This window comes from Sorex fumeus, unplaced genomic scaffold, assembly GCF_029834395.1.
Source record: "Sorex fumeus unplaced genomic scaffold, SorFum_2.1 ptg000061l, whole genome shotgun sequence".
Taxonomy (NCBI): domain Eukaryota; kingdom Metazoa; phylum Chordata; class Mammalia; order Eulipotyphla; family Soricidae; genus Sorex; species Sorex fumeus.
In genome coordinates this window covers 6,662,627-6,689,766 of record NW_026606118.1, presented here as the reverse complement: position 1 = coordinate 6,689,766, position 27,140 = coordinate 6,662,627, and the positions used below count along the sequence as shown (strand labels likewise).

At 54.1% G+C, this 27,140-nt stretch overlaps 1 protein-coding gene across 1 annotated transcript in view; it reads left to right on the top strand.

Moving 5' to 3' along the window:
• The first annotated feature begins 226 nt into the window (after positions 1-226).
• ARID1B (AT-rich interaction domain 1B) overlaps positions 227-27,140 on the top strand; it is a 303,856-nt gene continuing 276,942 nt past the window's right edge. The window contains exons 1-2 of the mRNA XM_056126314.1: positions 227-309; positions 667-1,381. Of these exons, the coding sequence (XP_055982289.1) occupies positions 227-309; positions 667-1,381 (798 nt within the window). The remainder of the gene's footprint in view (positions 310-666; positions 1,382-27,140) is intronic.

Here is a 27,140-nt window from a genome sequence, read left to right as displayed (position 1 = left end):
GCATGCCCAGCACCACCACCCGCACCAGCACCACCACCCGCACCCGCACCACCATGCCCACCACCACCACCACCACCACCACCACCTCCTCCTCCACCAGCACCACCAGCACGCACTCCAGCGGCAGCAGCAGCTAAGCCCGCCGCCGCCACAGCGCCCCGGCCCCGGCGGCAGCGACAGCAGCGGCGGCGGCGGCTCGGCGCCGGCGCCCGCGCCCGGGCCCGACATGGAGCCGCCGCGGCACCACGGAGGCGCCCGGGACGGCCGGCCCGAGCCCCCGGGTCCCGGCGCGGAGCCGGCGGGCGGGCGGCGCGCGCGGCCGGGCGGCGGCGGCGGCGGCGGCGGCGGCTGCAGCGCGGGGCCCGGGGGCGGCGGCGGCGGCGGCGGCGGCGGCGCGGCGGGCGGCCCCGAGCTGAGTGATGAGTGTGGCGGGGCCCGCGGCCGCGCCGGGCCTGGCTTTGATCAACATGGCGGACAACAAAGCCCGGGGCCGGCGGCGCTGAGGCCCGCCGCGCCCGCCGCCGCCGCCGCCGCCGCCGCCGCCCGCCCGCCGCACGCGCCCGCGCGCCCCGGCCAGCAGCTCCCGGGCTTCGGCCGGCCGAGCGCGGGCGGCGGCATCGTCGGCGGCGGCGGCGGCGGCGGCGGAGGCGGAGGAGGCGGAGGAGGAGGCGGAGGCGGAGGAGGAGGAGGAGGAGGAGGAGGAGGCAGCGGAGGAGGAGGAGGAGGAGGAGGAGGAGCAGGAGCGGGAGCTGTGGCGGCGGCGGCCGCGGCGGCGGCGGCAGCAGCAGCAGCAGGCGGCGGCGGCGGCGGCTATGGGGGCCCGTCCGCGGGCTTCGGGGCGCTGAGCTCCCCCCGGCAGCAGGGCGGCGGCGGCGGCGGCGGCGGCGGCGGCGGCGGCGGCATGATGATGGGCCCCGGGGGCGGCGGGGCCGCCAGCCTGAGCAAGGCGGCCGCGGGCGCGGCGGCGGCGGGGGGCTTCCAGCGCTTCGCCGGGCAGAACCAGCACCCGTCGGGGGCCACCCCGACCCTCAACCAGCTGCTCACGTCGCCCAGCCCCATGATGCGGAGCTACGGCGGCGGCGGCTACCCCGACTACAGCAGCCCCAGCGCGGCCCCGCCGCCGCCGCCGCCGGCGTCGCAGCAGCCCCAGTCCCAGGCGGCGGCGGCGGCAGCGGCGGCGGCGGCGGCGGCGGCGGCGGCGGCGGGGGCGGCGGCGGCGGCGGGCGGCCAGCAGGCGGCCGCGGGCATGGGCTTGGGCAAGGACATGGGCGCCCCGTACGCCGCCGCCGCCGCCGCCAGCCCGGCCTGGGCGGCCGCGCAACAAAGGAGCCACCCGGCGATGAGCCCCGGCACCCCCGGCCCGGCCTTGGGCCGATCCCAGGTAACCCCCGCGCCGGCCGGGCCTGCTTCCGCCGCGCGGCGGCCTCGAGCGCGCCGCGAGCTGCACTTTCTTTCTTGCCGCCGACTTTGGCGGCCCGGGTGGGGGGCGGGGGGGCCGCCCCTCGGAACTCGCCGCCGCCGCCGCCGCCGCGCGGCCCGGGCCGGGCCCCGGGTAGGGTGGCCGGGTGGCCGGGTGGGGGTGGGGGGCGCCCCGAGCGCTCGCGGGGCGTGGGGGTGGGGGGCCGACGAGGCGGAGGAGGAGGATGGGGGGCGCCCCGGGCCGGCCCCCTTCCCCGCACCCCAGCTCGGCCCCGGGGCTGGGGGCGGGGGCGGGGAGTGCGGGCCGCGTGCGAGCGCTCGGGGGACCCCCGGGGCCCGGCCCTGCGGGGAGGCGCGCGGGGCGCCGGGGCCGCCGCTTTTGTAGCAGCCCCCGGGCTCGGGCGAGCGGCGTGGACCCCCCTCCCGGCCCGGGCGGCCGGCAGCGGCTCGCTCGCCCCCCTCGGGAGCCGGAGGAGGAACTTTGTCCCAGCCCTGGCCCGCGCCGGCCCCTCGGAGCCCCGCGCGCCCGGCCCGGCCCGGCCCGGCCCGGGAGCCTTGTGGGCAGCGCGGGCCCCGTGCGTGGCACCCGCGGCGGGCTGGGGACTGGGGGACGCGTCGCGGGCAGGGGGAGCGCGGCCGCCGCTGGCCACGCGCCGCGTGCAGGTCGGGGAGCCGGGCTTCCAGCGAGGCCCCCCACCCCACCCCCCCACCCCGGGGAGAAAGAGCCGTGACTTCGCGGCTCGCGGCGGGGCCGGGCCGGGGAAGGAGTCACCTTCAGCCGGGCTGCGTGCAGAGGGACCGCGGGGGACGCAGACCCCCGCTCGCCGCGGACCCAGGGCCGGAGCAGGCCGGGGACGGGGCGGCGGCGGCGGGCGTGGGGCGCGGCGGGGGTGCGGCGGGTGGGCGAAACGGGGCCGCCCGGGGGGCATTTCTCGGCCTTTCCTTGCCTCCGCCGTCCCCCCCCGCCCCCACCCCACCCCGAGCCCGACGGCGTGGCCGGGCCGCGTCCCGCACTCGGGCCGCCGCTCGCCCGCTCGCTCGGCGGCTGAGCCTAAAGACCGACTCGATCTCCTTTGCAAGGTTTGGAATTTGAATTGTGGAGGTAAACTGGCTGTAATAGTCTCCAGACAGCTGCCTCTGAGTTGACATCTAATCTGCCATCTGATTGGCTCCCCTCTCACCATTGGGCATTTAGCACTGCTGATGTAAATAGAAGTGCTGAGCAGTACAAGTCACACACACAAAAAAAATGTCTTGCCACAAATAATAACGGAGCTCCCTTACCGGCAGATGGAAGGTTGCGTCTGGTGTAAAGCTTAAATTATTAGGAATCATGGGTTATTAATCAGCCGGGTGGGGTGCGTGAAAGCCCGCCGGTGCCTTGTCCAGTGTAGTGGGTATGGACGAAGAAGTCGAGGTCTTTGGCGATCTCAATAGATATATAGATATAGAATATAGACGTTGAGTCTCTCGCGGACTTTAATTGTAGGGCGAGGATCTGGGAATTGAAAAATAATTAGACCAAGCCTTTTTTTTTTTTTACCAGGGTTGGGACTTGTAAATGCTTTTGTCGGAAGCACCTTTTACAGATGAAGCTAGGAGGGGGGAAAATGGAATTATGTCAGGATAGCTTCATAGAAAAAAATTGAGTCAGAGCATTAAAAAATTGCAGGGAAAAGCTGGAATCCTGTGAGCAAGATGTAGCGTGATGTGAAATTAAAAGTTGCGTGAAAATTAGGAGATGCTGTATAGCTGTATAACAAGACTAAGGCTGTGTTTTTCGTCAGTTGTGTTGTAATAATTCTCTGAAGATGGGTGTTGAGGAGCTTTACTTAGAATTGACAAATTTAAAAAAGCAGGTGAGAAGGCTGTGTAGTAGTTTCTGCAGAAAGCATTAGTTGGGGGAAAAGTGGCTGTTGCAGAATACCAAAAATAATTTGATTTTACATGTGCATCTGAATTGAAGACTATAGAAATGTCACCGGTCATATTTTTTTGTTGTTGTTGTTGATTATTTGATTGGCTTAGGTAAAGTGAATCCTAATTGAACTGCGTCCTGAATCCGGGAAACTGTATTACATGCAAGTTGTTCTGGGCGCGTCTCTTGATTTTTCTTTCCTAGGCATCTTAATGCTCTGGAAGATTTAAAAATTATAATCTATGAGCAGGGAATTATAGTGGCTGTAAAACATATTTTTACTCAGCCCATTTATTTCAACCAGGTATATTTAAATAATAATCTTATGGGAGAGACTTGTCTGCGTGCATGTAGGGCTGAATTTAACAGATGATCTTGAGAATCCTTGCTGAGGAGCTTACTACGAGGCCATCCAAATCTTCAGGGAGACGAGTTTTACTTTGGATGATAATCTGTGTCCCCGTTCCCGATGGCAAACCTGCAGTTTCAATTTTTGTTTTGCACCAGTGAAAAAGGAAAAAAAAAACATTAGTGAACCAGCTTGTGTAAATAAACTCGCTGCGCACTTAATTTTAAAAAGATTTGCTTTGTCAGCCTTCTTTTAAAGGAGCAGTTTAGAATTCACATCATTGTCAAGTAGGAAGGGCTGATGATGGAAGCAGATGTAGGTCCGTGTTACTTTAGAGGATTATTTCTTAATGGTACCAATCATTGTGAGTATTTTGTTTTCTTGGAATGAGAGGGAATCCATTATGTCCTCAGCGTGACCCTTGGGAATAGCTCTTACTTTTGAGGGGGAAGGAAAGTGACGAGCAGATGACCCACATTTACAGATTTCTTTTAGGTACGGTGTAACACGGGGGCTGTGTCTTTTTGTTGTTGTTATCTGTTTTTGAAGGCTAGTATTCTTTAGTGTTTGGCAGGATAATTATACTAATAATCCTAGTGTACAAAATATTAAATCACTCCATAACTGTAGGTCGTAAAATACTGTTAAGTCACGCTGAATGATGCCCTTTCTCTGTGCTTTTTTTTTTTTTAAGCACACTTAGTTTCATTTTTGATTTTAGCAAACGGCTTATTTTGGGTGGCAAGAGCCTTTGTGGCAGGGAACAAAACCCGCCTGCGTGGTCGGGAGAGGGTCTTTTTTAAAAAGTGAAGCGAGACATCTTTTAAGGTCACCGTTTATTTCTGGAATTTAGGGGAGATTAAAAAGTGTGCAGGTTCAGCAGTCTCAAGGGAAATACCGAAGGCTTCCCAGAACCGAGGGTAGACGATCACCGTCGGGCTGAGTCCCATTAATATCCTAGCCTAACTCGAGTTTTATAAAGTATAAACGTGGTATGTCACGAAAAAGGAGCCCTCATTTACCATAGAGAGAAAAGTGACTTGGCCTGCTTGCGAAGCAGGAAGTTCCGAACTGGTTCCTGCTCGCTGTAGAACGTGCCCGGAGACTCTTGGGCCCCTCCTCACTCCCTGCTCCCCGAGAAGAAACCTTACCCTCACTGATATTAGAAATCTTGTAAAGACATTTTTTGCGGTTTATATCGATAGATTTTCCCGGGAATGGCTGCCAGGCTTGCAGCTCTCCGGTAGGGGAGCTGGATCTGGTGACTGGACTTTCCTGGGAAGGCCTGTCATTAGCAAAACAAAAAAGAAAACGGCTGAAGTGAGTCCTGTTTACCTGGGCTCTCGGGGGTGGAGTGATGGGTGACTTAAAACTGTTTTTAACTTATGGGGGAGGTCTTGCTTTTTGGGTACTAATGCACTGTGTGTGTGTGTGTGTGCGTGTGTGTGTGTGTGTGTATAATATAGCAACCACTCTTTTAAGATAATTAGCACTTAAATTTATAATAACATTAAATTGAGCAGATTCTAGGGAACAGCCCGTTCTTCCCTCGCTTGGTGTAAAGAGAAACCTTCATCCTGTATTTCTTTGTTTTTCAAAGTCTATATTTAGGAGTAAGTTTTTTGGTCAGGGCTTTTTGTACTTGTTCCATTTTTCTCAGCATCCTATTGCATCAGAAGTATTAGAAGTATTATGGATTTAGAAATAACTCGCATCGCACTTGGACACTTTTACTAATGTATCTACCACCTCTTAATAGTATGTCCCTTTCATTAACATTTGGAGAATAACATCTTCACTCCGGCATTAAAAAAAATAGCATTCATTCTGGCCTGAGAATTGACTTTGAAAATGTCAGACAGGGTACAGGAAGATGATCTGAAGTCATTTGGTTACTGTGGTTTTATTAGGCACAGACACGTTTTCAAGAAAACAGGTTTGTTATAGGAGAAGCTTAATTTTCAGTTTTTTTTTTAAATTAGTAAACTATTACTTTATAATTTGCGGTCAGGGACTATCTAGAAAATAAAAAGACTTATGTCATGATAGGAATTGACTGACTTCACTAGGATAAATATGCCAACAAGCTGAAACTGGGACCGCTTGAGTTCTTTAACCCTGTGCTCTCCTAGGAAGGAAGTGAGTGGGTTTGCCAGAGATTGTGCTGTTTCTTTCCAGGTCTGGTTTAGAGACCTCTATTTGGTGTGTGGCAGCATGGGAAACTATGTTACCTTTTTGCCTGTGCCCTAAATCTAGTCCCCCCCCCCCCCCCCACCCCACCCCAAGCCTTGCTCTGTCTGGCCTGGCTCAGCCAGTGGGTCAGTGTGCCTGCATCCGCGTCTGTGGGAAGAACTCACAGCCCAGGTGGCACTTTGATTTTGTCACTGGGCATAGATTTGTTGAGGTGCAGGTGCTGTTTTATAAAGAGCTGCAGTGGGTTAACTTAAAACAGCGGATTAAATGGAGGCTCAGAACGAATATTGATAAAATTAAAGTGCCATTAATTTGCGGGGTGGGAGGGGCAACGTTGAGATTTTCACAGCGGTTATTGGCAAACGGTTAGGACATCATACCATGCCGGGTGTAGGTAGGGGCCACCAGCATGTTGGGAACTGGTAGCCTCGGATTATGGGGCTTGGCAAGAGGTGCAGGAGGCGGGGAGATGGGAGCAGACGCCATGTGGGTGAACAGAACCCCAGGTGCAGGGACCCCAGGCCCCCGCCTGGTGAGGAGCTGCTCTGGCCCCCACCCACCCCCAGTGGATTCTGACCCTGTAGGGATGGGCCTGTTAGACAATCCTGCCTCTCCCCAGCCTCAAGACTGTTTAGACAACACCGAATGGCCCTGTTCACTGTAATTGGGCGATTGAGTCCATTCATTTTGACCTGAAAACTTGGTACGCTCTCCTGCTGTTTTTCCCTGGGAGATTCAATGGGAAGAAAAATGATTTAGGGGCCTTCCCAGGTTTACCATTTGGTGTCCTCTTATTTTGCCCAGCGTTGATAGATGCACGCTTTAGTTTTAACTTGGCGATTCATTGAGCGCGCGGATTTTTCAAAGTAAAAAAATGTGTTTCCATAGTAAGCTTGCAGGCAGGCACTTTTAATTTTCAAAAATCAACTCGGAGTAATTCTAAGAAAAGGATTTCCTTAAATTTTTCTTACTTGAATAGTATCCAGTCGGCAGTTTTCAAACCCACTTCCGAGTGGAGGAATGCCAAGAATATTAGAAGGCTACCGAGTCTGACAGATGAACCAGTGAGGAGGTCCATTTGCTTCTGAAGTGATCCGTGTTGCTGGGCCAGAGAGTGGAGCTCTGGGCTCTCCTGCGTGCCCCATTCATTGGCCGGCTGACCCACCCGCGGGCCCCAGAGGTGACTGGCTGCAGTCTCCTTCGAACTTGGCCTCTGCTGGCAGCCTTCAGGGCGCTTTCAGGGCCTGGCCTTGGTGCAGGAAACCGGAGGACCAGACCGGAAGTCATTCCTCAGTAGGTGACCCTGGAAGGGAACTCATATTTGATGGAATGCAGAGGAAAATCCTCGCCTGCATTTTAAAATTTGTGTCCCTGTATGTGTGGCCACAGAGGCCCATGTGTCTCTGTACACTTACATATGTAATGGTGGTAATACATAATACATGTGCGGTACCTTGATCATTTTTAGGTACATCATCAGGGACCTGTTACTGTAGTGGCCAGCCCAGCCTTTCTTAGAACTTCCTTGTCTTCCCAGACTGAAGGTGGGAGTTGGGTAGGGGGTGTTTTTCTTTTCCTGTTATGTCAAGCTTTAAAACTGCTTGTCATGTGCATATTATGCCAAAGTGATCTTCCTTTATAGTCACTTTAATGGCAAGCTTACATCTCCCAACTTTTTTTTTTGGGGGGGGGGGTTTGTTTTTGGTAAAGTTTTCACACATGCCATAGGAATGCTAATGGTGTTTTTGTTTGTTTGTTTGTTTTTAGTCCTTCCTCCCAATTCCTAAATTTAGGGTAATTTCCCCGGATTTTGTTGGTTTGCAAATGTGCATTGTGTAGAAACCCTTACTTCTTTGTCAGTATGTCATTAAAAGTTGAGCAGCTTTTTGGAGTCTTTCTTCTTAAAGATTTGGGACACTTTGTGGAGAGAAACCTGGGATGTGTGAGCTAGTATGGTGGGAAATTGATTGCTGGGTTGACCATTTCCTCCTCTATTTCTCATATCTTGTCTGTATTTTTAGCCTTTCTGAAAATCTGGTATCTTTATTCTCCAGTTTATGGAAATCACTTACCGTGCTGATTTGCTTTTCTTTTTTGTGTGTGTGTGTTCTAAATTCTGGACGCCCTTCCCATCCCGACTCTCCCCCTCCCTGCACCAATCCAGTTGACTGTCTCCTTTTGCAGAATATTTTCTGTCCCAATTTTCTGCTTCTCACCTCCTGTTTGTAATGTGTAGCCCTCTGCAAAACTGTTGTTTGTACGTGGGGAAATTTCTAAATCAAGATGATTGACCTATTTAAATTTTATTTTGTTTTTGTTTTTGTTTTTTGTGCCACACCTGGTGATGCCCCAGAGCATCACTCCTGGCTCTGTGCTCAGGGATCACTCCTGGCTGGATTCTGGGGATCCTGTGGGGTGCTGGGGATCTACCCCTGGTCAGCTGTGTGGAAGGCAAGCGCCCTGCCTGCTGTATTCCCACTCCGGCCCATCCCTTGAAAGTTTAGAAGCTGCCGTAAAGCCGCCTCACCTGGGTTGCTGTCCTGTTGAACACACGAGCTGCATGCCTGTAACATGGGTTGCGCTAAAAAGCTGTGATTGGTGCTGCTCCACAGCCAGATTCCCTGCGGGGCACAGGCACAACAAACGGTGATTTAAGAGCTCGTGTGGGGGGAGCCAGCAATGATGGCATTAGGCGTCCACGTTGTGCTTTTGTGTGTGCTGAGAGGTGTGTGCTACACGTGGGCTCCCGTGACCTGTTGGCAAGTGTTGACCAAGCACCCACTTTCTTAATGTGGCGCGGGGGCCCCCCACCCCCAAAACACACATGGCATGGGAACCAGGGTCTGGAGTCTCAGTCACTTGTTCTTGGCCTTTTGGGGTTGCATTGTTGGTGGCGTCTGCCTGTATGTGCGTGCACGTGGCATTGTGGCCTCCCTGCCTTAGAGCTGAATCACTTAAACAGTGCAAGTCGCAGCCCTGTGGGTTAGGTGCACACGTGAGTGTGTGTGTCTGTGTGTGTGTGTGTATGCACACGTGTGTGCTTGTATGGGAGGGGCAAATTTTAGCAAAACAAATAATTGTAGATTGTTGTGCTGTAGCTGATGTGTGCTAGTGACTCTTTTCCATTTCTCCCAATCAATTACTGGCTCGGTGCCAGAGCAAAATATAGATCCACTACAGAGAATAATAACTCAATGGAGGAAAATATTATCACTTTGAAATTTATATAGAATAGTCCTTTTTTTCTCAGTTTCCTACAGTACAGAGCCGCTTGGAAAAAAAGTTAAAACAGTCTGCTCAGATTTAGGAAGATACTTAGATTGCTGGAGTATTTTTGGTAACTGTTTAGATAATGTATGCTGGCTGAGGAGTAAATTCAGCTACTGCTTCTGGGTCCTGAAATAAACCTTTCAGAAAGCGAGGCATCGATGATTAGTGGAGGCTGTTCCAGAATTCTTAGTATCTCCTGGTTCTTTTTTGTGATGAGCCTCTCAAGCCGCTTACCAGACTTCAGAGCCTTCTACTGAAATGAGTGACGATTCTAGAATTTTTCTAGATTTTGGTCTCCAATACCTGGGAAATATCGTAGGCGAAATTTGAGGTGCGGTGAGCATGTATGTATTTACATGGCTCAAGTTATAAACCCATTTTAATATCCCTCAGATTTTTCTGTTTCCAGTTGCTTTTTTTTTAAATAATAAATTCACTTTACCCGATGAATTATAAATGACCTGGGAGAAATAGAAATGTAAAACATTGCTTCTGCTGAGCAAGTGTCTTTGGGAGGAAGCAGACATATTTCTACGGGAACCAGCGTGTTGGATGTATATTAGTTTTTTTCTGTGATTATGAGGCCGTATGAGAAAATCAGACCCTAGGAGGGGGCCCCCCGGATGGCATGGGACGCTCGTGGGCTCTGACCCGGTCGGTCTCCGCGCCTCTGGCCTCCGAGATGGAGCTCCGAAGGGCCCCGGCTCCATTTCCTGGAATGCTGCTCCTCGCGTCCTCCCACTGGTGTCGGGAAGGGGGGAGCACCGGTGCCCGCGCGCGCGAGGCCTTTCCCCGCCCCACTGCAGGGTGTGGTTAAGGAAAAGCCTCAGCCTCCATCAATTAGGTGACCCCTGGTCCTTCCCAGCTGCAGAATCCCGTGCTGCTTTGAATTCGGGGGGAAAAAAAATACAGTGACTAATCAGCTCCGCACCACCGAGCAGCTTATTAAACCTCGCTGGGTCCCAGGCCTGCTCCGCGGGTTCAGGCGGAGACCTCTGGAAACGGATTTTGTGAGCTCCGCCGTAATTTATCTCACGGAACGCGGCTTCCTATGGACTGGGACTCGGTGAACAGGAGTTGGTTGGCCCGGGTTGGCCGCGCGGGTGCTCCCCTCACTAGCCTGGGCCCCAGCGCGGTTGCTTCATCCCGTCCTCTGGCCAGAGTCCGGCGCTCTCGCCCCTCTTTCCACTTTCATGGTCAGCAGCAGCAGAGACTGGTTCTTCAGGTTTCGGAAATGTTCAACTCAGGTTAGAGATTGGCAGGTGGACTCGAAGTTTCCTGAGTGAGATGGCTGGCTTCTGGGGGCCGGGGAGGCAGGCGGGGGACGAGGGTGCCTGCCTTGCTGGGGCCCCCCTCATTGGATCACTGACCCCACACTGTGCCTCAGAGGCCCCAGGCACTGCTGGGTGTGGTCTGGAGGCCCCCAACAGTTGGCTCCCTTGGGGAGGGGCTTCCCCGGGCACCACTTGGGAGACACCCTCCCCCCCTGCCCCCAATAAACCGAGAACAAAACCAACTTAGTTCTGTATCATATCTAACTTAGATTCGGTCCCTTGTGCGGTTAGGGTTTACTGCTGCTCTTGGTCAGCAGTGAGGGGCAAATCCAAGCCCTCAAGATCTGCCTCGATCTGCCTCGAGCTAGTGTGAGCTAGTATGGTGGTATATTGCTAAGAGTATATTGCTAAGAGCAAGTGTCTTGCTTTGGGGTTTGGGCCACACCCAGTGATGCTCAGGGGTTACTCCTGGCTCAGGAGTTACCTCTGGTGGAGGCTCCCGGGACCTTCTCAGCTGTTGCTGGGAATCGAACCCGGGTTGGCCACACGTAAGGCAAAAAACGCCTATCCTTCTGGCCCCAAGAAGGGCAGATTTTTATACTGGCATTTGTAAAAATACCAGGGACAAAAAATTCTGTTATGAATTTTTTGACCTGTTAAGTATAAATAACTTAACAGAGCATCACTTGGTGCGTAAGATACAGTGAGTAAATATGATATATGATCCATAATTTCCCCTGGCGGATCATCATGGTCTCCTGGTGCTTCACAAAGTGAAAATTAACACGGAGCAACTCCACTCGCCTTCTGCAGTTCCGTGCAGCAAGAGCATCCCGTCAGACTCACCGAAGAGGCCTTGGTGTCATGCATCCCTGGGGACCCTGTCCCCAGCCCCCTTTCCTGGGAAGGATTTGGGCCTTGCCTCCTGTTTGATGTGGAAGGTCAGCATGTGGTGATGACCCCTAGGTGCTGTCACAGCCTCAAGAATTGCGTTTTGTAGCATAAAAGGGTGATTTCTTTTTTCTCCTAAGGAGACTTGAAAGGATCAGTTGGGATTAACTCTTGGGTTCCTTGAGCTTCCCCTTAGTGTATTCTTGGGTCATCCTTGCGGGATCTGCACTCCCCACTTTTTTGCAGGGCGCCTGCCTTGTGCTGGCCACTCTGGCACTCTGACGGGGGCTCTGTGATGGGCCCGGACCCTGAGCAAGCTGGTTCCTCATCAGTGTTTGCGCCAGAGGCTAGACTGGGCCGGGACAGGCACTGGAAGACTGGAGACCTGGCCAAGGCCAGGAGTTGGGAAGTCCCAGGGCTGAGTGCTGGGACTAGGCCCTGCAGGGTTGGGCCTTTTCTTACTGTGTGGCTTAAGGCGAGTTAGTATCCCTCTCTGAGGCGGTTAAGTTCCCTCATTGCTAAAGGGGTTAAAAAAAAATCCTGGACTCCCAGAATTGTGGGAAGCCAACAGTATAAATAAGGCACCGATACATTATTGCCTTTAAGCATAGGGCACTTTGAATAGAGTAACAAAGGGCTGCACTTTCTCACAGGCCAGGGGCAGCATTCAGTGGGTTAGAGGTGTTCCCGGTTCCTTCTTTAAGGCCTTAACTGAAACGCCTGCTCCTCTCAGCGCGGGGCACTGTTTGATTTCTGGTCCACACACTTTGACCTGATAGGTCTTTGCCAGGCATTTAGGAAAAGTAAGCCAGGAAGCAGTTGATGACGTTTCTAAAATGTCTGCTGTAGTTTTCTACAAAGATTTGTTTATTTTAAACAATCATTTAAAGGTGTTTTTCTTTCTTTTTTCCTGGTAAGGAAAAAAATTCAAAGGGTTTTTGGCAATCTTGCGGGAATTATTGAGAGATTCGGTTTCATCATCGTTGCCCGTGACCTTGGTGTAGGGTATTGTTCCAAGTCAAGATGAAGCAGAGACTACCCCTGAATGTTAAGCACGGGGGTATTCACTGTATAGCACTGATTGCTAAGCGTGTATTAGGAGGGGGAAAATAGATGAGATGGTGGGCGAGCTTTTATTTATTTATTTATTTATTTCCTGGCAGCACTTGGGGGTTTACTCCCAGCCCAGTGCTCAGGGATTGTTCCTGGTGGTTTTTTTTTTGGAGGGGGGGCTCATACGGTGCTGGGGATTAAACCTGGGGTTCTTCTTGCATGCAGAGCATGTTTCCCAGCCCTTGGAGCCATCTCTTCCCTGCTCTGATTTTTTTTTTTTTTTTGGCTTTTTGGGTCACACCCAGCGATGCACAGGGGTTACTCCTGGCTCATGCACTCAGGAATGACTCCTGGCGGTGCTTGGGGGACCCTATGGGATGCTGGGAATCGAACCCGGGTCGGCTGCCTGCTGTCGGCTGTCGCTCCAGCCCCCCCCCTGCTCAGATTTTTAAACCTGACCGCTCCCTTGCTCCCTTTGATTAGCAATGCTGTTTGAGTAACCGGCCTCCTCCTCTCTCTCCCTTTTCTTTCTTTTTCTTTTTTTTTTTTTTTTGAGTCCTCCAGTGACTTTTCTCTGTGTCACAAACGAGGGGCGGCTTCTTCTGGACTGCCGCAACCTGGCGGCGGGTCGGGGGGTGCAGCGGGCAGGCTCGCCTCCCGTTCCCTGCTGCCCGCTGTTCCCTGTCCCGGCCCGGCCGGATGGAGGCCGCGGCGGCAGGAAGAGGCAGGAAGAGGCCGGCCCGCGCGGCTCCGGAAGCCCGGCCTTCTCCCCTTTCACCTGGAGCCGCCGCTGGCCCGCGCCGCTCCCCGGGCTCCTCCGGGCACGCACTTGACCGCCGCCGCCGCGCTTTACTTTCACTCTGCGCTGCTCTAGAGCGACAGACCCCACCAACAGCTCTTCGGCTGTTTTTTTCCTTCTTGCCTTGCACGTTACATCCCGTACTTTGCCCTTGTTGCCCTTGTTGGAGAATGGAGAAAATCAGTTCTAGGCAACTATACTGGAATAACTTAAAGGAAGACGTCTCCTTTTTAAATTTTTTTTTTTTTAAATTCTGAATATTCCTTCCTGGTCTTAAGTAGTTTCATGGCTCATTGAAAAATTAATGTAAAGAAGTTGTAATCAGCTCTTAAGTGACGTGAGCCAAGTGGTTGTCAGTATGTGAAAGTTTTATTCTTGGTGCATTCGGAACTTTTCCTATAAATGTCTTTTATGAGCGGGAGGTGTACTCGCTTGGCTTAAAGCAGTCAAGCCGAAATCTGGATTTGATTTGCATATGGGGTATTTTGTAGGGACGCTCAAAGTTTCACACATGAAATATACTCCGTGGTGTGTACCGCGTCACATGATCAAAATATTTTTCCTCTTGCTGCTGCCAGAAGCTATCTATTGCTTTTCAACAATCTTACTTGTTGGGCATCATGCCAAGATGTTTAAGACAACTCCTTCCGTGCGCTGTTCATTCTTAACCTCTTCCACTGAAGTGCTGTGACCTTCACATATGTAGATTAGCCGTGTGCTCTGTGAATTGAAACTTGCTGCCTCAGGAAGAAAGGGTTTTTCTTTTTATTCCCCTGGGAATTTGACAGCCATTCATCCCTGACCTGGGCAGAGGTAATGCAAGGAAATTGGATTCAAATGGAACGTGGACAGATAACCCCGGGAGGCAGCGGGGCTGGCAGGCTTTCTCCCTGGCGAAGGAGGAAGATATTCCAGAGATTCGGTGCCATTGGGGATATGGTGACTCGAAGGATCGGGAGCTACAGATCAGAGAAACTGAGCCATGGAGGAGTTTTTGAACAATGTTCTTTAAAAACACAAAGAGTTTGATTAGGGCATTTGTAATAGATTTTGTGTTATTCTTTCTCTTCCTTTCACACCTAAAATTTGAAATTCTGTTAACCATACTTGAGGATTAAAATTGTGTACTCTTGTGGGTGGACTTGGGCTAAAATATAATTTAGTTCCAATGAGCCATTGAAGAGTAGCTGTTGTCAGGAAGTTGGAGAGGTAAAGGTCTGGCCTGCTTCTTGCTTTCTGTGCTCTACAGACCTACAGGTTTGAAAATTTTTTTTTAACTTTTGAAGTTTTTTCTTGGTAGTGTGGCGGGCACACCCAGCGATGCTCAAGGCTTGCTCCTGGTTCTGCACTCAGGAATTATTCCTGGTGATACTCAGGGGAACATATGGGAGGCTGGGGATTGAACTTAGATCCACAGAATGCAAAGCAAGTGCCCTACCCGTTGTACCATCCCTCCAGCCCCTGTGCCGATCTGGTTAAGTGATAACAGAGTTAACTTCACTCGGGTGCAAGCTTGTAGTATGGTAAAGGTGGAAGAAAGTAACATGCAGTGATTATTTTTTTAATTAATGAAAACAAGTTTCAAAAGAATATTTTATCTTTGTTAGTAAACATACTCGAAAGTAAAACAAAGTCTCTAACAGTCCTAACTTGATATGCTCTTCAGAAGGAACATTCTCATTACCATAAAAATGGGTCTGGAGAGGCCTTCCAAGCGGCTTCTTGGTCAAAGCAGTGGAGCCGCACGGGGATGCGTGGGTCCCGGTGTCCTGGTGGGTGGTGGCGCGGGTGGGAGTGAGCTGCGTGTGGGCACGCCGAGTGGAGAGCCAGGCAACTGGACGCCCCGTAGGGAGACTTGCTGCCTTCCACACGCCGAACTGCAGTGTAGAGAACCTAGCTGGCCACGATCATGAAGAATGTGGGGCCGCGTGGGATTCGGTGGCCCCCGCAGCAGACAGAGGGGCGTGGTCCCTGGTTGGCAGGGCTGGTTTCTGGGCTTCTCAGCCTCTGTGCCGTGAGGAAGGTGGTGCTGGTTCACCCATGCGGTGAAATAAATGAAGGGAAGGGTAGAGCCAGGGAAGAGGCGCGGCACCTGTGGTTGGGGGCGGAGCTAAGGAGATGCGGGGGGGGGGGGCACCTGTGGTTGGGGGCGGAGCCAGGGAAGAGGCTGGGCTTCTGTGTTGGGGTGGAGTCAGGGGAGAGGCGGGGCTTTTGTGGTTGGGGTGGAGTCAGGGAAGAGGCGGGGCTTCTGTGCTGGGGTGGAAACAGGGAAGGGGCGGGGCTTTATGGTTGGGGGCGGAGCCAGATAAGAGGCGGGGCTTCTGGTTGGGGCAGAGCCAGGGAAGAGGCGGGGCTTCTGTGGTTGGGGGCGGAGTCAGGAAGAGGCGGGGCCTCTGATTGGGGAGGAGCTGGTGCTGATGCGAGCCCTGCCTGAGGACTCTTTGCTCCATCCACGCATGCAGAAGGGGTGGGAGCAGAGATGCACGTGCGGGCCTCGTAGTCGTGGTGGCCTGGAGACTGTTCGTGCTTTCAGTGAATGGCTTCTCTTCTGGGTGGGCACCGCTGGGCAAACCCTTGCAAATACGCTGCTCCTGTTTAGGCCTCGGTAGGTTCAGAGAACATTTTAGAAACGCCTCGAGCAGGGTGATGTGCTCAGAGCCCCGTCGTGTGCCCGGCACAGGCCTCGCCTGGCACGTAGCTCATAGCCCTTTTATCCGTCCTGCCAGGCGGCGCCCTTTGCTCTGTGAAGAAGGTCCTTCAGCGCCCAGGTGTGGTGGCTGTGCTGTTGCCCGCCTTCCTTCCACAACTGGAAGACTTCCCTGACCCGGCTGCCCCTCAGAACGCCCAGGGGAGGAGCCAGCACCCGGCCTAGGGGTCCAGATGCAAGCTAGGCTGTGGTTGGCCCTTGCAACCCCCTCTGCCTCCCCAGGTCTTGGACGAGTGAGATTTTCTGCTATGCTGAGGTAGAATTCACTTCTTATAGAGCACAGAGGTGTTTTCAGTAGGTGTTTGGCTCTGATCGTTCCCATACCTGCACGCCACTAGCTGTGGCACATTTCCGATGGCACCATCTGCCTCTCGCAGGCTGCATCATTGCGTGGAGGTGCGTGGGAGGCTGTGGCATGTCTGTTAATGAGCCAGGAGGCACTTAAGAGTCTCCTGCTCATGTGTGGCTGCGACTGGGTTTCTGGGGATGCGGCCCCAGGCATCAAATGGGAGGCGGGAAGGTAGGAGCGGACCAGGCAGCGCCTCACTGGCACTTGTACGGAAGTCTGGACACGCACAGGATGGGCTGTGGGAGGACAGGCTGAGGGCAGGAAAGCAGCAGGTGGCGGCCAGGAGAGAGGAGGGAGGCTGGATTCAGGCAGCACAGGGAGGTGAGTTCATTTGATTTCATTTTACTTTGAATTCTTACTTTTGGCTTCTTGAGGCCGTACCTGACGGTCGTCAGTGCTCATTCCTGGCTCTGCGCACAGAGATCCCTCTTGGCTGTGCTCAGTGGACTAATAGGGGCTCGAGGATCGAACCGGGGTTGCTTGCAGAGCTCTTGCCCTAACCCCTGTACTGTCTGGCTCTTAGTTTACGATAGCTTCGGTTTCTAAAGATTACAGCGGTGTTAACACTCATGCTTTTGTCTCACAGAGTTACCAGATCTTCACCACCACTGCCAGGTGCCCAAGCCCCCGCCTTCCCCCGCCTCTCTCCCTTCCCTTCCCTCTCTCCCTCACTGCTTGGTGGGCACAGTTCTGTGATCCAAGGCCAAGGGTTTGTCATCATTCAGTGCCCTCTGTTCCCTTCTGTAGTTGCTCCATCCTGTGGCCGGGTGCGACCATCCGCACGTGTCCTCCTCCCTCTGGCTTTACTCAACAGCCTGTCCTGTAGTTCCAGCCCCCGGCAGCAAACCCAGCTCCTCTCACCTTTTTCTAGACTGCGTAGTCTTCCTGTGTGTGTCCATGCCACAGCTTCTTTATCTGCTCATCCGTCACCGAAAATGTGGGTTGTGGCCATATCCTGGCTGTTGTACCGAGCGCTGCCGTCAACAGGTGTTTCCGATGTTTTTCTTGGAGTAGATGCCTAGCCGTTGGAATTCTTGGGCCGTATGGAAGCTGTTCCTGCCTTTTCTAGCAGTCTCCATACAGCTTCTCGTCGAGGCTGAGCCAGACGACACGCACGAGGGCCCCTTCTCACCACCAGCTGTTTTCCAGTCTTTCTGATAGATTCCATCCTCACTGGTGTGTGATGAGGACTCTTTTGCTTGAATTTTCCTACTAATAAGTGACACGAAACACTTTCTTATATGCCTGCTGGCTATCCTATCCTCTGGGGATGTATCTGTTCATATCCTTTCTCCGTTTTTGATAGTTACTGTTTTCCGTGGGGGTAGTGAAGCTTTGAATGCTCTATGTATCTTAGATGCCGTTTTCCCTTTGTATGATGTGCGGTGTTTATTTCCCCCCATTCAGAAGGGTATCGTTTTTGGAGGAGGGGTCACACCTAGCATTGCCCAGGGCTGCCTCCTGGCTCTGTGCTTGGAAGCAACCCAGTTTACTTTGCACATAGGCAACCTGTGTTTGATCCCTGGCACCACATAGCGTCCCCCAAGCCGGCCTGAGCATTGCTGGATACAGCCTCCAAACCAAACCAACAAAAACCCCCTCAATGAAATTGTAAATAAAAACCCAATTTCATAGCTTAAAGAAAACCCCATTGGCTCCTCAGTGTGCCTTAGAGCAGCCGTGTAAATTCAGCTGTGAGTTTCAAAAGGAATGCGTTTGATGGTCAAGAGCCGTTCCCCTGGCTGGTCCACTGCGATGGATGAAGGACCAGGGAACAGGGAAACTGGGCCCAGGCTGGTTGGTGGTCAGTTTATTTCTCTCTCCTCCCCATAGTAGTCCGATCTCTCCCTTACAGCACAACTACAGTCGTAGTCCCAGTCATCATAGTTCCATCATCCTAGTCTCCTTGTAGACCTCGAAGTCCTCTATCTCTCCTACCCCTTACAGCATGGTTATATAGAAATCGTGAATGGTGTGGTACACATAGCTGGGGTTAAACATTGTCATAGCAACAAATAGAGGTGAAGCCACTCCTTCAGGGGACGTTCTAGGTGATTAAGTCAAGGACAAAATCTCATCTGAGGGTTCAGCACTCCAGATTACTAGGAGATCCGCTCAAGGGAGGGATTCCATCCAGGGTGAAATGCTTTCTCCTTTCCTCAGCTAGTAATCCATCTCAACAATTATATTAGATTTCCTTCTTATAATATTTCTGATACTACACTTGATCTTAGCCAAAAGGCTGGAGCGATAGCACAGCGGTAAGGCGTTTGCCTTGCACGCAGCCAACATGGCCGACCCGCGTTCGATTCCTCCGCCCCTCTCGGAGAGCCCGGCAAGCTACTGAGGGTATCTCGCCCACACGGCAGAGCCTGACAAGCTACCCGTGACGTATTCGATATGCCAAACACAGTAACAACAAAGTCTCCAATGGAGATGTTACTGGGCCCACTCGAGCAAATCGATGATCAACGGGAGGGCCTTTACCTTTACCTTTACCTTTAATATTTCTAGTCGTTTTGTATGGACACAGTAAGAGATGTATTAAGCGTAAAGGGTGGCTCTTCCTGGGGACCCCTTGCTATATATTCGAGACTATTGTCCTCAGGCCAGGTTCGTCTTTCCTAACCCCAGCAGGGTCCTTATTCAGTTACTTCTTTTTGGCTCATGACAGAGTTTGTTCCATGACCATGCTCTCATTATACTTCTTATGGTGCTTAGCTTGTCCCTTTCCTATGCCAGGGGAGCCTGCTGCTTCCCCTGGGTCCATCCGGTCCCTTTGTTGGGACCTTTCCTTCGGGGGTGTTAGGAAGTAAGGGCAACTGAGACTTAAGTCAGGTAAATATGATGGATGCCCGGGAGTAAATGTTATTTGGAGTCAGTTAACTCCCATGTTATTATGCCAACACACATACATAGAATATTTCAGCACTTGGGCTGGAGTGATAGCACAGTGGTAGGGCATTTGCCTTGTGTGCAGCCAGCCCGGCTGAGCTGGGTTCGATTCCTCTGCCCCTCTCGGAGAGCCCGGCAAGCTACCGAGAGTATCTCGCCCGCACGGCAGAGCCTGGCAAGCTCCCCATGACGTATTCGATATGCCAAACACAGTAACAACAAGTCTTAAAAAAATGGAGACGTTACTGGGCCCGCTCGAGCAAATCGATGAACAACGGGAGGACAGTGGACAGTGGACAACTCCCACGTTACAAAGCATAGCATGAACTGTCTTCCTGTGTCTCTACAAAAGGGACATTGCTAAACCATGCAAGTGACATAAAGGAAAGAGAAAAGCAGTATAGGTTAGGAGTGCCTGATGGAATTGGGTGTGCCTCAGGGGCACTGTTGTGGGAGTAACTCAATAAACCTAGGTGCCCTACCGGAGGAGCAAGGACAACCCAGTGTTATCAACAAACAAGCTTCACTGTCGCCAGAGGCTGAGCCACCGAGATCAAACTCTGCCTCTGTTCACTTTTCGCTGTTTTCCGTGTTTGCAGTTTCGCAGTTTTCTCTCCTGTTTGTTCCTTAATTCAAGGCTGAAATCTGTTCCAGTGGCACATTTGCGTGATGCTGTTTTCAGCAGAGGATTTAGTGTGGACTTTCCTCCCTTGGTTCTTGCCTCAGAATACTATTTGATTAAAAAAAAAATCTTTCATCAAGAATTTGTCACTTTTGAAGTGATTACCAAGTACATCTAATCCATCTCAAGTAAATGCATCAACAGTGCATGTTTTTTCCTGTTATTGTTGGGTTTTTTTTGGGGGGGGGTTTTGGGTCACACCTGGCGATGCTCAGGGGTTACTCCTGGCTCTGCACTCAGCAGTCACTCCTGGCAGTGCTCGGGACCATATGGGATGCTGGGATTCGAACCCGGGTCGGCTGCATGCAAGGCAAACGCCCTACCCACTGTGTTATCGCTCCAGCCTCGTTGTTGTTGTTGTTGTTGTTGTTTGTGGGCCACATCCGGCGGTGGTCAGGGCTTACGCTTTATTCCTGGCTTTGCTCAGGAACCACTCCTGGTGGTGCTTGGGGGCCATGTGGGGTGCCAGGGATTGAACCCGCGTCAGCAGTGTGCATGGCAAGCCTTACATGCTGCACTGTCTCTCCAATGCCTAATAGTCTATTTTTAAGAGCCGCCTTCTTCGGGAAGGAAAAAACAAATAAAAAAGAATGGCCTGTGTTTTCACTTGTGCTGGACCTTGAGTTGTATTTGGCCGGCACGGGGCACGGGCCGTGTCTGAGGGAGCCCTGCCCACGCCTGCCTGTGGCTGCCGGGGTGAAAGATCCCTTTGCCTCGCCAGCTCACCCCTGCCTCTTGTCCGTCCTCCCGTCCGAGGTTTCTCTCCAGGGTCTTGCTGTGTCTTCAGCAAACTGCCTGGGAGCCTTCAGAAATAGCTGTCGCCATGCTCGGCCACTTGACCCCTGACGCCGAGGAGGACAGCTGTCTCTTCCTCAGGCAGACGGACGGCCGTTTGGTTCTCCTCGGTCACTTGCCTTTTTTGCACAGTCGGAGATGTTAGCCGGAGTCTCGGCGTTGGGTACAGCAGTTCCCCCTGGCAGTCGGCGTTGGAGGGATGCCTGCTGACCCGGTGGCCCTGGGATGGGCAGGGTAGGGACGGGCAGGCCTGGCTGTCCTCAGACTGGGGTCCTGGAGAGCAGACCCCTCCAGCTGGGCAGCATCCTCTGTTTGGCTCGTCGGAGAGGCCTGGCCACACACGGGGACTGTGGGGAACTGGACGTGTAGAGAAGTCAGTGACTCGGTGACTGGGGCTGCGTGTGCTCAGGTGACGAGGCTCACCTTGTCCAGGAAGTGTCTTTGGTTGTGGGTGTCCTTTCCTGGTGGTCCGCCCATACCGCCGGGTCCCAGGACAGCGATGAGACGTGGCCTCGGCCCTGATGTGCGTGGAACGGCCAGTGGCACCTCCTTGTCTTCCTTCCCTCAAAGCTGGCAGGAGGGGGAGGCAGTGAGTGTGTGTGTGTGGGGGGGGGCAAGGCTCTTGGCCCAGCTCCACCGGGAGAAACTTCTGGAACTGGAACTGGCCCGGGACTGTGCGCCAGACGGCTGAATGGAGGGGCCTGTTGGCAGGTGCAGAGGTGGGGCGGGGAGGGACCACTGAGCCTGTGGGGGTATGTCTATCCCAGCACGAGAACGGGGCTCCCGGGTTGCTCATGTACACTGGTGTAGAGAAGAGGGGATGCTGCTGAGGGACTGACTCGAGGTCACTGGGGTGCCACGGGTTACGGTGGGCTGGGGAGAGGGGCGGCGAGGAAGGCACTGAGGAGGCCGCGGGGGAGTGAGGAGCCACGCTCACGGAGAGGCTCTGGCCCCACATGCCCGCATGCTGTGTTCAGTGCGCCCTGGACAGTGCTCCAGTGCGCAGGGCCTGCTGGGGTGTGGGTGCCTGCCTCCTGCCCCCACCCCGGAGCACATTGGCCGCGTGGAGGGGCTGCCCTGAGCTCCCCCTACTCTGGCCGGATTCCCAGGGCCGAGCCCACAGCGACAGCGCATGGCATGTCCCGTCCCCGAACACGCTGCCCTTTCCTGGGACCATGAGAAGGGGCAGCTCGAGTCAGGTCCTGCCGGGCTGCCCTTGGGGTCCCTGGACACACGCGGGAGAGGGTCGTCTCTGGCGTCGTGGTTGTCAGGGACCGAGGCGTGTGTCACGGCAGCTTCTGTTCTTCCTCTGGGCTCCTGGCGGCGCTGGCCAGTGTGGGCCTGAGGGTGCGTGCATCCCGGCCCTGGGGCCGCCGCCTCCCCCGCAAAGTGCTCTCTGAGAGATGCTGCTTCCAGGGCGGTGCCCAGGCTCACAGGTCACCTCCTCCTCCTCTCCGGGCGCCCAGAGCAGTTGCTTCCCCGCTGGCTAGAAATGGTTGTTGTGGGATAGTCGGTTATACACCGGCTGTGGAGTGCCACGAGGCACCACTGTGCTGGCCCGTGGGGGGTGTGAGTGTGTCACTGAGGTGAGGGCGGTCTGTCACCCGAGTGTGTGTATGTGTGTGTGTGTATGAGTGTGAGACTGTGGAGTGGGAGTGTGCCAGTGTGCGAGTGAGTATGTGTGTATTGTGGGAGGTGAGTGTCTATGTATGTGTATGTGTGAGGATGTGATTGTGCGTGTGTGAGCCTGTGAGGATGTGTGTGAGTCTATGTATGCGTGTCACTGTATGTGACTGTGTGTATGTATGTGAGTGTTATGTATGTACATATATGTGTGTGTGAGGATGAGTGTGTGTGAGGATGTGCGTGTATGTGAGAGGAGGAGAGTGTGAGGGTGTGATGAATGTGTGAGTGGGTAAATGTATTAGGTTCTGTGCACAGATGTCAGTGTGCATGAGCGTGAGGATGTGTGAGTATGTGAGTGTGTGTGAGGATATCTATTGTGTCGGTGAGTGTGTGAGCACATGAGCGTTTATGTGAGTGAGTGTAGAGTGAGGAAGCGAGTGAGGACCGGGCCAGGTGTGGTGTCCCCATCCCTGACTGGAGCTGTGGGGCACACTGTAAGCGTCAACCGTAGACACGGTAGCACTGTCCTCCCGTTGTTCATTGATTTGCTCGAGCGGGCACCAGTAACACCTCCATTGTGAGACTTGTTACTGTTTTTGGCACATCGAATACGCCAACGGGGAGCTTGCCAGGCTCTGCCGTGCGGGTGGAATACTCTCAGTAGCTTGCCGATCTCTCCCCGAGAGGGACGGAGGAATCAAACCCAGGTCGGCTGCCTGCAAGGCAAAAGCCCTACGTGCTGTGCTATCGCTCCGTCCAGACAGACTCTAAAATTCAATAAAAGGAGTCACATGAAGTTCAGTTTTCGTATGTGTACTTACCGTGTATTTACATTTCTGGTGCCAGAAATGGTTCCCAGGGCACCACATACAAGCAGGTGCCCTCCACCTGCTCCCTCCCCTGCCCTTAGGCACAGGGGTTCGATTTGGTTACTTGGTTTCGTCTCATGCATCACAGTAACAGTCCTGCGACTTCCCTCCACCACCGTGCAGGAGGGTCCCCTGCCCCGTTGCTGGTCTGCTCAAGACCGGGTCTCAGTGTCTCTCCTTGGGGCAGTTATTACTCCCTTAGATGTTTCTTCCCCTCCTGCGCCTGAGTGTGCCCCTCCCCTCCTCCCCTGGACCGCGTGGGTCCACCCTCTCTTGTGGCCGAATAGTATTCCGCTGTGTCCGTGTGCCATCATTTCTTTATCTGCTCATCCGTTCTTGGATACTTGGTTCGTTTCCAGATTCTGGCTACTATGAATAGTGCCGCAATACTCATAGGGTGCAGATGTCTTTCCTGAATAGACTCTGGGCCCCTGGGGTAGATGCCAAGAAGTGGAATTGCTGGGGCATATAGAGGCTCAATTTCTAGGTTTTTTGTTTTTTGCTTTTTTTTTTTTTTTTTTTTTTTTTTTTTTTTTTTTTTGGTTTTTGGCCGCACCCAGTGGTACATAGTGATTATTCCTGGCTCTGCATGCAGGAATTACTGCTGGCGTTGGCTCGGGATCCACTAAGTGGGATGCTGGAGATCGAACCCGGGTTGCCATGTGCAAGGCCAGCACCTTACCTGCTGTACTTTTGCTCCAGCCCTTCAATTTCTAGTTTTTTTTTTTTATTTTAGGATTGTCCGAATTGTTTCCCAAAAGGGCTGGACCAGTTGACATTCCCACTGGCAGTAAGGGAGGGGTCCCTTGCCAGGCTGAGGGAACGTTTGCTGCACAAGACAGCATGGGCGAGGGTGCTCCCCTTGCTGGAGACATTTGTTTTCTTTCCATTTTGGGGGCCACATCCAGCAGTGCTCAGGCTCCGCACTCGGGGATCACTCCCGGGGCGACTGGGTTGGAACCCTGTGGGGTGCTGGGGAACAGAACCTGGGTCAGCGGTATGCAAGGCCGGAGCACAGCTCACTGCACTGCAGCAGCTCTCCGGCCTGTCACGTTGGGAACATGTGTGACGAGGTCAGCCAGTGACCGTTGCAGCCCAGAGCGTCCAGGATGGGGGGGGGCAGGGCTTGGGTCAGGGGTCCCCTCGAAGCATCCCAGTTCCCCGAATCACCTTTGTTGTCAGCAGCGCAAGTGGTGACACTGCGCTGAGGATTGTGGGAGCAGCCCATCTTCCTATTCTGGGGTGGGGCTTTGGGGCTCTCCCTGGCGGTGGGACCGTCCCCCCCTGCGGCTGCCTCGGCCCCCCACATAGGTTGTCGTGCTGGCCTTGGTTTCCTCGTTCCCGGGAGCAGCTGTGGGGGGCCGGTTCGCGTGGCCTCTCTCTCTCTCTGCGTTTGAAGCACAGTGCTGGATTTTGTCGGACTTGAACTTGAGGCCTGCTGGCTGGGTTCTGCCTCTCACTGTGTGGTGGGGGGCGGAAACCCTCCCGGCCTTCCCAAGGTTGACTGAAACATTTTAACTCTTCATAGCAAATGAGGCGTGAGGCAAATTGTCAAAAGGATGGCGAGACGATGGAATGGTCGTGGCACCCACTGTGTCTCGGCGGTGGCGCTTTGCCGCCGGAGGTGTGAGCCGAGCAGAGCAACGTGTCAGCGGCGCCTCTCTCCGCCTCTCCCACCCGAGCGTTCACAGCTTGGCTGCACCGGAGGACCTCAGAGTGTGCCGGGAAGATCTCAGCCCCGTGGAAAGTGTTAGAGCACACCGCACTGCTAAGAGGAATAATTAAGAACCGCTCTGCAGGCGCTGCGTTAGGAGACGTAGACTTCGTGTTTGCAAACATTTGACTCCGCGTCATCGGCAGAAGAGGCAGAAATAGGTCTTGCGTGTTGGTGGGAGCTGCATTCTGCGGGGAGGGCGCTGGTGGTTCTTGGACCATCAGCTCTCCCGGCTCACTGCGCGGCGCTCTGAATCTCCCCCCCCCCCCCCAACCCCCCTGTGGGTGCAGCCTCTAGCCTGCATGCAGGTACAGAGCCAGCCCCGCCATGATCAGCGACTTCAGGGCTGGGACTTGTGATTTTTGACTTTTCTTTCCTTCATATTTTGTTCCGGGATGTTTCTAAAGAATTGATTTTTGTTTTCTTCCCCCCCTAGAAAGGGGTGGTTGGAGCCAACCAAAGTCCAGGGGTTAAGGTACTGGCCCTACACGCGGCTGACCCTGCTGGCTCAAGCCCTGGCACTCCATATAATCCTCTGAGCGCTGCCAGATGTGATCCCTGAGCACTGAGTCCAGAGCAGCGCCTGCTCCCCGACCCTAGAAGCGGTTTGTTATAGGAAAGCCAAAAGCTCCCACTGCCTGCGCCGGCTCTGACCTTTGTCTCAACCAGAGATGCCCGGATGACTAAGGCAGGGCTTGTGTACAGTTCGCGAACGCAGTGTTCAGCAAACCGAGGGCACGTCTAGGCGTTGGCTTGTTTTCCTCTGGGTCAGTACAAGGTAAGGTTGTCTTGTTGTTCTTTTCTGTTTTGTTTCTTGTGGAACCCAGGATCTTTCCTTTCCCTGGAAGGTGGGGGGGCCTTCCCTGGCCCTTCCCTCAGGGATCACTGCTGGCGGAGTGTGGGGGACCACGTACGGGCCATATGGGGTGTCGGAGATGGACCCTGCCTGGCCCAAGGGAAGCAAGTGCCGTCGCTGCTGCACCGTCTCCCCAGCCCCTGGCCTCAGGCCTCCTCCGCCGCAGAGGCGCATCCTGAGCCCTAAGAGAAAGATTTTAAGGGGATTTCAGGGCCCTGGGATGTAGCCCAGTGCGGGAAGCATTTGCCTTGCAATTGTAAGATCTTGGAGTTTTTTTTCCCCCCTTCAAGCCCCACCCAGTGGTGCTCAGGGCTGACTCCTGTCTCTGCACTCCTGGCAGGCTTGGGGGATCATACAGGGTGTCAGGGATCGAACCTGGGTCAGCCACGTTTAAAAGACAAACACCGTACCCGTTGTGCTATCTCTCCGGCCTAAGATCATGAGTGCTTGAGGTCAGTTCTCAGCACCGCAAATAAATAAATAAATAAATAAATAAATAAAAACCAGAAAAACCAACCAACCCCCCCAGCCCCCCAATAAAGACTGCACCTTCTCTGCTCTCCCGTGCATCTTGTTCCCAGGACAGGAAACGGAGAGAGAGTCCCCCAGCCGGCCGGGCGCGTGTCCTTCGGTCGTGTGTCCGTGTGCGTGCGTGCGTGTGTTTGTGTGTGCACGCGCCCTCCCTCCCTCGGCTCCCACCCCTGCTGCTGTGATGTGCCTGGTGGGCGTCTGAGCATCCCCTGCGCCACGCCGCGCCCCAGCTGGGAAGAGATGACGCAGCTTTCCCGTGAGCGTGCGTGGTTTTGCGCCTCTCCTCGGCCTGTCCGTGGAGGTGCAGTGCGTGTTCTCTGTGGGCCAGAGCCCACGTGCGTGGGTACCCGGGAAGGCCTCTCTCTGTGTTTCCTGGTCCTTGCCTGTGGGGGGCGCCGTGGGTCTTGCTTAGGCTGTCCCGGCCAGCGCCTTCACAGAGGGACCCTGAGTGTGCTCCCCTGCCTTCCTTCGGATCTGCTGGCCTCGTTGATTCCTTTGTCTTGTCTGTCTGTCTGCCTGCCTGTCTGTCTGTCTGTCTGTCTTCCCCGTTTCTGTGCTCACTTTGACAGAGGCACCGGCTTTGCTGTAGTCTCGTGTCTGGTGCTCAGGGATCACTCCTGGTCGTGCTGGGGGTCAGCTGTGTTCCAGCCAGTGCCTTCAAACCCCCAACCTCCCATGCCCCTCTTCTTTCTCCCCGTGCAGTTCTCATTCCTCAGCTGCTCCCCTCCCCCGGGGCTGACTTCGCTAGTCCACCTTCCCGTCCCGCCTGGGGTGGCCATGCTGGGAGCACCGTCCCGTGTGCCTGTTGCTGGCTGTGGTCTTTGTTTATTAACCATGTGGTCCTTCCCCCCCACCCCCCGCCCCTTAGGTGAGTTTATGTTTTAATGAGCCCGAGTATCGTTTTCTGTGTGTTTCTAATTCCCAGGACTAAAAAAAAAAAAAAAGATAGG